General features: G+C 36.3%; 1 protein-coding gene across 1 annotated transcript; it reads right to left on the reverse strand.

Moving 5' to 3' along the window:
• Window positions 1–502: 502 nt before the first annotated feature.
• LOC113234284 lies at window positions 503–8,830 on the reverse strand (the record flags this gene model as incomplete). Its single annotated transcript, XM_026469583.1, has 4 exons — window positions 8,482–8,830; window positions 4,748–4,849; window positions 3,250–3,352; window positions 503–694 (listed from the first exon to the last, which is right to left on the reverse strand). Coding segments are annotated over exons 1-4 (746 nt in total), but the record flags the coding sequence as incomplete, so codon positions are not given.
• Window positions 8,831–12,402: the final 3,572 nt, after the last annotated feature.

A 12,402-nucleotide genomic window follows, 5' to 3' on the forward strand; every position in this document is an offset into this window, starting at 1 on the left:
AATATTTTAGTACTCGTAGATTTTATAAGAAAAAGAAAACATGTCTTCCACCAACGACCACAAAACTAAAATTAAGACCGATTAAGACTTCTGACAGTCTGTGCACGACAATGAAAACAACAATTTCACTAGCTTTCATTGCTACGTCATCGCCTTTGCTTTAAGGACGCGTTCCCATTATGTCACAACGTTTTATTTATCATTGGACGACTGTCACGAATAGCCTGTTCACGACAATCTCTCGTGCCTGTGTCATGGACGTTTATTTTATCGTTGAACAATTGTTCAACAAACAACGTCTTGTTTACCGTCAGACGACTGTCGTTCTAGCTCGTCGTCATAACGTCAAAAAAGTCGTGAACGACAGTTAATCGTGTTGTTCTAAATGTGTGAACAACTTCATTTAAATATACAAGTCACGACGTAATGGGAACGCGCCCTAACAGTGAGTCGCTAGCGAATTCTTAGTTTCCGTTGCGACCGCTAGAGACGCGATACTCACCTGAACCGAGGATCAGTGGACGGCGTCCCGCTGCAAACGGACCCACTGCTGGCCGACACCAGACCGCCCAAGGTTTCGTGGCGCGGAGCCATTGGTAGGTAACCATCGGGCACTGGAGTCGCCTCCAGTGCTAAGTCGTCCACCCCTATTGAGGATGTCCGCGAATGCTGTATGCTGCCGCGGAGTGACGTGCTGTGATTTGGAATAAGATTTTGTACCAGATGTGTGTCTAAATGACCAATAACTGAAAAGGGTTGCTAATCGCGACTCAAGATAGCGTAGTCGGGTATTTAGTAACTATTTGTACACCAGATATCACGAAGTAACAAATAAACAATATAATAAATAAATAAAAATCAAATAACTATTTTTGTAACTAATTTGTTTTACATTGACAACATTGACTTACAAATAAATGGACGACGGGTCTAATACAAAAACCACGAAGAAAATGTCCCAAGTCAACCTATTTAAACGTAGTGACATGTAAAGGAATATGAAAAAGCTAAAACGTTGAATTTAAATTGTAATGTCATCGCAGTACTGTCTAATTTTGCTTCGCTGTCGAACAAACGAAGACTAAAGCGTGAATGACGCTCTGTATACGATTGTAACGCCCTATAAGTTCGGACACTTTTTAGCGCGGACCCGACGTCCATATAATTGTAAGTCAATGATTGACAAGCTGCAATTTATCAAAGCTACTCTAATTTGTAGTGATAACAAACAAATCAACTAGATGTCGCTAGTTGCACAGATTTTAAGGACAGTGCGGGCTATTCTTTTATTTTGTTTATGATTAGCGCCATCTACATACAATATTAGGAAGCGTTAATCTATAAATTCGTTTATAACACACATTGCCATCTATTGACACGCATATTCAAAGCACGCATGTCGAAGTACCGAAAATAATTTTAGCTCATGATCAAAATATTAGAAGGAAAAAACTGACTTCTTATATTTCATTGATATCCACGGCCATTTACATAATATAAATTACTTCCAGGCTATTAATCAGCGCAATCTAGATCTAAGATGGAATTTTGACCTTTTTCAAAGCTACGATCTGTAATATGGAGATTATTATCTATTTTAGACTGTCGCCTCTCTCAGGGCCTAAAAGATTAATTTTGAATTTTTTCATCGGAAAGGCGGTATTTCCCGGCAATAGCACAGTCGGCCGGGGTCAGGGACTCAAGTTCAAGAACCGGCGAAAAATACGCGCCGTATCGAGCAGGACCGCCTCAAGCTGTTATAAAGGCTGAGCGGAATTAACCCATTTGCGGACAAAACAATTGGGATTATTTCAGTGGAGGCCACATCCCATAAGTCGTTGATCTCGTGCGCCAGGTCGAGATACTTCCGGCGATTCTCGATTTCGGCTTTCACGAGACCCTCGCCATGCGGGATGGTAACGTCCACGAGAAATACCATTATTATTACTATTATTATTATTAAACAAGTGCGCATTTGATCTTCATCTCATCTGATGGAAAGTGACGATGAGGTCGACGATGTAGCATGCACACCTAAATAATGCCTATTTACTCTCGCCTTAAAAAAAATATCAAGTTATAGCATTCGGGGAACAAGTCCGCAAGGGAATTCCACTGTCTAGCCGCTGGCTATATCCTGGGAATATCCATAACATAGGGGTGGAACTCCAGCCCACGTCAGCAGTCCTCTTGAGTTACTGGTCTATGCAATCAATCAAGGGTTATGCCATGGTTCGGCACACTATTTTTTGTCACCCTGAGACCTACGTTGACAAATCCAATGTGCCTGTAATTTCACCAGCACCCTTACCCTTCAAAACCGGAACACAGTAATGCTGACATTACTGCTTGGCGGCAGAAATAGGTAAGGTGGCAGTACTTCCCTGGACAAACCCTTTCACAAGGAGATCTACAACTACTATCCAACGTGTTGGGGTTTCACACGTCTTCCAAGGGTTGTGAACCTTCTTCTACATGCAGATCTCATCACGGTGTTTTATTTCACCGTTAGCGTAAAGTATCCCTCCCTACTCACACTTACAAATCGATACCTCCAATATCACTACGCCAACTTTATATTTTAGTCATTTTCTGTTATTTTTGTAAACAGCCATTTTTATTTACTGATATTATGCTCTCAGAATTCGGTGAATAAAAAAAATAAAGAAACAAACCCAAAATTCAAAAAAACAAACAAAACGAATTATGTGAAAAGAAAAATAAAGAAATAAAAAACAAAATAAAAACAGAACAGGTACAAAAATTAAGTTGGTAGAGTTCATTGGAGATATCGAAATGCACGTAACTTAGAACTTGAAAGTCATAGGTGTATGCCACCACAGGCCGTCGAACCGTTATCCTCTCTGTTACCGGATCCACAGAATACAGCATATTCAGTGAGACGTTACCAAGCTGAGTGGTTGACGGATTCCGTAACACAGAAGGCACACTTTATGGCTAATAACTTGACTATTTATTGTTATATCAATCAATCATCCATATTTGCTTGTTGTTTATGTGTTGTTTGTGTCTGTATTATCTAGTTGTTGTGTTTTTTCTCTTTTATTTCATTTTTTATGTTATAATTTATGTGCTGTGTTGTGCCTTTTTGGAAAAAAGGATTTCTGTTCTATTCTCTCACTTAAGGCGCAACCGCTCTCAAAAGTAAACAAGTAGTATATTATGTTAATGTTTTAGTATTAAGCCAGATTTTCCCTCCTAGTCTTTCTTCGCAAATCCAGGACTTACCTCATCAAATCCCTAATAGGTTCACAAAAATCCGGTTCTTCAGGGATGCGTGGCGTTCGATGCCATTCCACTGAGTCAACGTCATCTCGAGATATTTCCAAACCTGCAATAAACAAGTCATTTCTATACTCCGTTCAAGACTTTCTTCACACACTAAGAAATAAAAACTCCGGTAATATATAGTATCTTTTTTTAGAAGACGGAGTAAGATGACATTTGTAGGGTTACCATAAAATTTAAAATAGTTATGTTGTTGTTGTCGATAGTTTTATCGATAGATTGTAAAAGATAAAATTTTGCCAAAAATTACTGAATTATGAATGTTATGACGTTCTAATAATTACTAATTGCGTTATTGCCTCCTTTATTCTTATTTTGACAGTTGGCCTACTAGAATTGACATCAATTTTTATTCATGTACATTTTAACAAGAATAGCCGGATTTGATTATCTATAATTAAAATGGAAACTTTAAAATATGTATCCTGTTTGTATTTTTCATAAACATAGTTATAAATACAGTAAAAATTGACAATTCAAATGAAGTTGTGCTCAGTAATTGGATGAATAATGGGTCGAGGATGATTCAAATGAAACAAGTTCGACTATTACTCCATAAGGGTGACCAATTTCAGTCGATAGTATATTTATCGACTGCAATCACTAGCTGCTCGCAAGCGGTTAACGCTTTTAAGCAATAAACCATCATTTTACTCCATCTTCAAAAAAGACAGAGTAAAAGTATAGTAGACTTATGCCTACTTGATCTTTAAAGTGAGCGATCTGATCTATAATTTTTAGTTTATAATTGCGATGTTTTTGTGAAATAACTATTGTTTTTTTTTAAATATGATTATTAATTCAAAGATCGAACACAGAAAAATTTTCTTCGACCCAATGGGACTTGAACCCACGATTATGCTGCACCATAGTATTGCTCTTGCCAACTGAGCTACGGGTCAAGTTATAGAGTTGAATGAATTCTCCCAAGTGTTTTTGTTAAAGATCTTTGTACTGTAAATACATTTTAGTCACTGGGCGCTATATCGGGATTATATGGAGGGCGATCATCTGATAAAACTGACAACTTGATCAACTTTCTGCACCAAATCTTCAGTGATAACTGAAGGTAGCCCACTTCGTTCCAAATCATGAACATTGTGGTGGCCACCATTAAAAGCACTAACCTATTTCCCTACCATTCCATCGCTCATGCACTTTACAGATTTGAGAAAACTAATCACGGCGCGTATTTCAGAGTTGACGGGATTCTCAATTCCCAGCAGTTGTAAGTATACAGTGCGCATACGCGGCACAACGACCGCAGCGCTGCAGCGAGCGCATTTGAAAACGGTACTTACTTTTCACGTCGGATATTATTCAGCCAATATAGCACTAAAATAAAAGGAGTAACGACAATATAAGAAGAAGAAGAAGATCTAGTAGATGAACTGTACGTGACTACCAGTTTAATAAACTTTAAGTACAAGTATCTTACCATCAATAAGGTCCGTATGCCTCTGTGGCGGTCGCTCGACCTCAAACGAAGAACTAGCACGTGACGGCATACTGTCACATCGGTTGCGAAGCGTGGTCGCATCTGCAATTAAACGCGCTTGTGTTTTATATTCTATTCTTATGGAAGCATTTTGTACATAGCCTCGTCCACGGTTCCACAAGTCGCACCCTCAATCATAAAGTGACGTAATTCAAAAAGAAATTTTTGGGAAGCTGACGGAATAAGTTTGAACAAAAAAAAACGTAATTAGCGTCAGTCAAATGGCATCGCACTGCTATTACAATAGTGTTGCAACTCAAAATATGTGAAATTCATGATTATACTATTGCAGAAATTTGATTCTCTACACGTCATTAAAACCGTCGTTACGATATTGTAAGAAACAATTAAAAGATATCCGCTTAACTCGAAATGAGTCAAACTTTTGTGACCTAGATCTTGGACATAACAGTCCTTACACAAAATTATGATCAAAGATATGAAACTCTTTCTTCCCTTTTATTTTCAAACATATTTGGCAAGTAGGAAATTGATTAGATGTCTGTAAAAAACTTTATCCTATACATAAATTTAAAAAATATTTCACGGGAAGAGAGTAATTAATTCGTTTTTGATCGATGCTGAAAAAACACACTTTTTGAGTTAATACACTATTGTATTAACAGTGTGATTTATGAATACGTATATGGCACGCATAAACTCCTTTTATTGGATAACAAAATTCACATCCGTGTAAACGAATTTCCTTGAAAGAAATAGTTTTTTTTTATTGGACGTAGCTGTATTACGTCAATATTTCTTATTTATTTATAATTTTTTAGTTCACTGCAAGAGGCGTGAGGAGAGGTAAGCCTCGGCACACATATCTCAATCAGAGTTGGGATGTCTATAAAAAAGTACTCAGAATAAAAGAACATGTATGAAGAGACTGATGAGAATGGAGGAGGTGAAGATTTGTCAGGAGCGTAGCAGGAGCAGGTCCATAGCTCCTGCCTACCCCGGTGGGAGACAGACGTGGTGTGATGTATATATGTGCTACATTGTTTTATATTCATTATTATTGTTTATACAAGTGACGATCACATTATCCCTTGGCATTATATTTTAAATTGTAATATCGTGATATTGATAATATGAAATAAATGGTGTACTCTAATGTTCAAATCTAATAATAATATTACTTTTTAAGTATTTTTTATTTATTTTATCAGTGTCCCAAAAACGTTTCTTTTTGTATTACTTTATTATCAAAGGTGCAAAATGTTGACTATTTTGTAATGGCGTTTTTTTTTTCACATATAAATACGCGTGATGCATATTACCCTCTGTCTGGCGGCTTACACTAAACAACGTATCGGTATAAAAAATCTTTGATAACGTATAAACGTTTCATTTGATGTTCCTTTGTGCGATAACAATGACATCGGATTACAATGGAATCTAAAAAACCTAGATGGCGCTAGAGAACATAATTTAGGTACGCGCCACACTTATTTTGAAATTGTAAGTAAAAATTGTTTTTACTTTTAAAAAGTCTAAGATTTCGAAGGAAAGTGCTATCAACTATACTAATTAAAGTTTAACATCAGTTTCAGACGGATAATAAAGCCACAATGTGAGCTTACGTCAAAGTGCTTTTATCACATGAAAGTCATAAAAATAACACTAACTACAGAAACAAATTATGTGTATGTGAAAATCTCCCGTTTAAACCTCGCTCCTGAAAAATTATCATTTCAAAGGTGTGGCCTATTTGCACCAAAGGCATGGATGACTGAAAGTTTATTAAAATGTATAAAAAACCAACGCCCATCCCTATTCACTAGAGCTGCCAAGCAGAAGTAATGGTGATCCCTGCCATTGTTACCACAAACGAACGTCAAAAATACAAGACAAAAACAGAGTCGGGGGAACTTACCATTTAAGTACGTTGAACGATAATGCGGTAAAAAGATCTAATTAGAAAAAGAAGTAGAGATATACAGACGTGCAATTTGCTATTAAAGATAGAAACAGAATTAATTAGAAAGAATCGACGTAATAATTAAGCGCATTATTCTTAAATTAATAATATGTTATACTTAACAGTTTTAATACAATTTGCTTAAATTAAGGCATTGGCTAAGCAAAGCTAATTCTCCTTAGAGGAGACCGACGCCTAGCCTAGGGTTTGACGCAAGGCCTAGATAAACATTGCGAAGGTAAAGGCAATGAGTGGGAAATATTGTCCTCATTTAGTACGAATGGATGTAATTTACAATACTGATGAAAAAAAGTTTTTTTTTATAACATCAAGTGACGCGACGAACAAGTCGTGCGCCTGATGGTAAGCTACACGCCTGTCCATAACAGTTACAGTGCCACTCAGAGCTTTAAAAGAGCAAAGATCTGAGGGGCACTACCACTGCGCCCGTCACCCTGAGACGTAACTTGACAAGTCCCATGTGCCTGTAAGTTATACATCAGAATATGGTTTAAATAATTAATTTCCGTCAAAATCCTAAATTACTCCCACTGTTAAGGACAATACAGGCGATTTTTGTACACTATACAATGCTCATGATAACAAATAACAATTTCAAGCAACAAGATAAAAAAAATTGATTCCCTGTACAAAGCGTGATCAATGCGACATTTGTACGGGCAACCAACAATTAACTATGTTTAACACATGTCGAAATGATACCGCACCTTTTAGTTACAACCTGTATAATGTGACCGTATAAACAAGCTTTATAGGTAGATGCGCGGCGAGTGGCAGGGTGGCAGCTGACTTGAAATATTTTAATCGCAATTGGATTAACAATAATTCAAAAAATTACAAGTTGACTACAGACACTTGGCAACCTTTTATTCAACTTAAACGAATAAAGACAAACTTCTGAGGCATATCAAGTATGACGAGCCAGCTCAATATACCTAAGGAACATATCGTCGCCTTACATTCTCAAACTCGTATCTTAAATCACAAAGTTACTGAAATGCTAAAAATGAATTGTATATACAAATGTTGCATATTGCAAATTATACTTACACACTATCTTTTACCTATTTTTAATGTAATACACCCAAATTAACACCCTTGATAAGAAATTTAAAATAAATGGAAAGTTTTTCATACGAGTTTGACAAAGTAAGGCATCGATATGAGTGTTAAAACTTAACACGAAACAAGGTAATTACAGGCTTCAATAATACGTCCTCTTAGGAAAATACTTGCATCAAAACCGACTAAATTATACGATCTTATGCGGTCACATTATAGAACTGGTGGTATAAAAAAAGCCCTTATTAACATATACAAAAATGCACATAAAGATAATCATTCAACGTAATATGTAAAAAGCATCATGCGTTACTACTTTCGAGGTACAGACAAAATGCTAATACCAGAGACAATATCGACAACCGCAACATGGTAACTCGTATAAAAACGTTTAAGTGCACAAATTTCCTAATTTACTATTCGCTTTTCATATTTGGTTATTAGTGTTTTGTAAAAAACAAATTATGAACAGCAAAGTTCGATTAAGAAACGTGTGCAACAACAACGTAGACAACAACATTGTAAGACAATACAACAGAAACAGCTACAAAAACGACACAGTGAACAAAACGCCAGGTTGCAATTTAAAACAAAAAATATATATATTCATAAATGACAACGTTAGTAAAATGTGCGATGTGTGTTAACAAGCGATGGAGATACATACTCTTCGAATGCGCTGGTGACAGTTTTGACAATCTCGTTCCCGTACTCGCTCGCCTCGGCCATTGCGACTTCTTCGCAAAAGCGTCTATTCCATTAACGGTTTTACATGACGAATGCGATGCGGCTTTCTCTAAGAACGCGCGGTCCACCTCGTCGCCTGTCAAAGGCGCAGACCGCGTTCTTTCGTGGACTATTTTCAACGGCTCTTGAAAAAGTGGACATCCAGTTGGTAAGGAGACGGTTCGATGATGTTTGATGATTCGATTTGGATGCTCCTTACGTTCTGTTAGTGAATTATTCGGCGGTTGGTTCTCAGCTGTGGAAGACATGAGAAGCAACACGTAAAACATGTGGCGCCACGCGACACCCCGGTGCTGTGGTTAGGGTGGTTAGCAATGGTGGTTCTAAATCGAATACAGTACACTTTTTTTTTCATTCATTTCACGTCCTCTTCTTAACAAGATTCAAAATTACTTGGAGAACCATCATTGCTTGTTTATGAGTTATAATTTACAACAAAAATATGACATAATTATATTTATTTAAAGTTCGCTAAAACACTACGTAAAAACTATAATAAAGATACTCGTGACGTTTAATAAATCAATTTTTTATAATAATTGTATTTGACAACTTAAGAGAGATGTCTGTGTAATCTTGGAGGTAATTCCGAAACATTATTCGCGATTGCGATCATGTAATAACGAAATGGTGTCATTTTGACCGCTTTCTAACGAATGGGCGTGGCTTACAACGTAATTTTAATAAATTTTCGTGAAAAGTTGTAAGTACGTCCATAAGTTTTACAAGGGACAATATGACATCAAGCCAATTGATTAGAAAAACAATTTTAATTGTTATGGAAAACACTAGCAAACGGTCATATTTTTGTTGAAACTGCCCATTGTACAACATGTTGATGCGTGATACAGCCACACTCAGTGTACATAAATCCAACACCAATTGGTCATGCGCCCAACTTAGTCATGATGCTTTGTTAAAGCGAGACATTCACTATCCTACATTGTTATCAGATAGAGTCAGATGTGGTTTATTTGAGCTGAACTCGTTTCAAGAACATTTTTCAAGGCGAATTTCTTTCTGTACCCCTAGATTTTAAATTGTAAAAACAAAAATTTTATTAAAAATGGAAAATGTATCTTACGCTTAATAACAAAGTGACGTAATTCAAGAGGTAGCATTGTGGCAAATTGACAAAATAAAATAAAATAAAATCATATCAAAATTGTCTTTTATCATAATTCCCATTAGTCAAATGCATATTGTTGCTGATGCTATGTGCGTTATCTTTTTAAATCAATTTTGTCAGTTCTCCAAAACTTACTTTTTTAGTTTCGGCGCTTTATATTGAGATAGTGACATGTTCTGTTACAATACCCAGTTACTACATCGGTTTAATGCAGATTTTTATTGCGTTTAAATTTAAATTTTTTGCAATGCAAGCTTACAAATCAACCGTAGATAAAGAAAGAAATCTCGTAGAGTTGTGAATGTTCCGTTTAATGGGTATCATTATGGCGTTAATTTACAATTATTGCACATAATGAGATCCGATCACATTAATACTCCCTCAGTACACTTAATGGTCGCAACTTTTTATTTTTAAGCAAAAACTTATTTACATAATTCAATTCTAAGTTTTACGTTGCAATGTTACGACCTTTAGGGTCGCAAGGGAGATACACACAAATGTATACATATCGCACCCCTCATGGAAGAATGGGATAAGTGTAGTTACGTTGAAAATGTTTATTGCTCCGTTGGATACAGAAAAATACAACTCACATCCTCACCAATTCTTTAGAGATATTTTAAATTGATTTTAAATTGTACATTAATAATAACAAACTACTTTGACAACAATGTATACAACAGGAGCCCCGCATGACGTACCATTATTGCACGCCTGGTACCTTACGCAGATTGGCAAATACTTTTACCACGATGGCAAGCAATTATAGTGTATGCCATCGGTACGACAAGAAGGCAAACAATATATTATTTTCGCGAACAAATCTATATCCGGTCAGGTTAATTAGAAGTTTCAATAAAGAACAAATTTTTTCGGGCAGGTGTACGACCCAGTAACTTACGGCGGTACCTTTTATGTTAAATCCTATTTTTGCCTGTCCAACTTGAGTCAGACTATCGAACAACTTGAGTTAAATACCACTTTAAACACACAAAAAAACTTTCATAGATTTCTCACAGATGGCGCCGTTGCAAGTCGTTAAAACAAAAAACAAAGATCTGCAACAAACACATGGAAAAATTCGTGAGGTCCGTTGGTTCGTTCCGTAGCCTTAGTTGGCATAGCGTCTGGCACGGTTTGCTGGGAGACGTTGGTACGAATCCAACCGGATCGATGTGATTTTTTTCTAAGTGCCCCGATCTATGTTTAAGGATTACAACAAACTAGTGGACTAATTTCACAAAAAAATAGTTGAATATTATGGTCCACATCCATTACATCCATTCCATAAAACTTAATTAAATACCACTTGTCTTTTCATTTTTTATAGAGGTGAATCTAAATATCAATCGTTATACTTAGATTCAGAGGTTCTATACTAAGATACCATCATCTTCAACGTACGTATAGTGAGAGAGATTTTGAGATTTGTCCAAACCCTTTCATATACATGTAATGTTTTTTGAGATTGTTATAAGATTTGTCAAAACGTCTTCGGACACTTAAGTTTCTCGAGAATGTTATAAGACTTATGAAAGCCCTTCGATGCAATCGCGCGTTTGTATCGACGTAGTCGCACGTTTGCATCGCCTATAAATCGCAAGTGTAACGTGCGTTTTACGAACATGCGTTTGCATCGCTGCTAAAAAGTCGCGGTATTCTTAGACTCGTCGAAGAATCCGAATATTTCTTACTGTTATACAAACAGTTTCTGTAGATATCTTAGGGTCGTATTCCAGAACTCTACTCAATACTCAAGTCAGGATTTGAGTATGGTTTAAAGCACTCAAAATCATAGTCAAGTCCATGCCATTAGGGTCGTATTTCCAGTGCTTGTGTTTAAAGTGCAATCCTAACTTGAGCATTGAGTAGAGTTCTAGAATACGACCCTAAGAGTGCCAAGGCGTCATACAATGAATTTACTCATTTGTTTGTACCTGTCATGCCTCATTACTGCAAAGCTATACATACATGTTAGTTACCTTACATTTCCTGGCTACGGACATGCGTCAGCTTGTTTAATGTATAGCTTTTAATTACAATTTTTGTTACCTTTATGCATGATTGAAATATTGTTTATTGCACACAAAAAAATTACAAAGATATCACAGAACAGAATGTACAATAGGCGGCTTTGTCGCTAAATAGCAATTTTTTTTTCAGGTAACCGTAGGATAGAAAATTAGGCCATGCAAATGTGGGTGTGCAACTTTTTGCCTTCATCTTGAGGATAATGGCTTCAAACACCATACAAACTGATACTTATTTGTAGATGAAGGCAGTTTCTTCTTGGACGCAGGTGTTGATTTTGAATTGTGACGTCAAAGCTAGTGTTGTCAAGAGAAGTATAGTCGAAGTAATATTATTTGCACCGATGAATGTTCCCTCTTAGAACGGCTTATCCTTTCTATTACAATACACTAACAAAACCAAGTACACTTCTTTTAACCAAACCGTACATGATCTTAGTCCATTATACAAGTCATGGGTGCGCTAAATGCTTTTTCTGAATTCTAGTTTTAAATTATTTGTTTACTCATAAGGTACTTCTTTTTAAAAAACTTTATGTACTTCGTAAAATACCGACTGCCGACTATTTTCTTACTAATTCAACAAAGTTAGTTACGCAAAAAGATTATCAAGTTTAGAATTAAGTGCCAATCTTAGAATAATAACGCATAGAATGATAGTTTCATATCAAACGAACTG

The sequence above is a fragment of the Hyposmocoma kahamanoa genome, unplaced genomic scaffold, assembly GCF_003589595.1.
Source record: "Hyposmocoma kahamanoa isolate Upper Pololo Valley unplaced genomic scaffold, ASM358959v1 82296, whole genome shotgun sequence".
Taxonomy (NCBI): Eukaryota; Metazoa; Arthropoda; class Insecta; order Lepidoptera; family Cosmopterigidae; genus Hyposmocoma; species Hyposmocoma kahamanoa.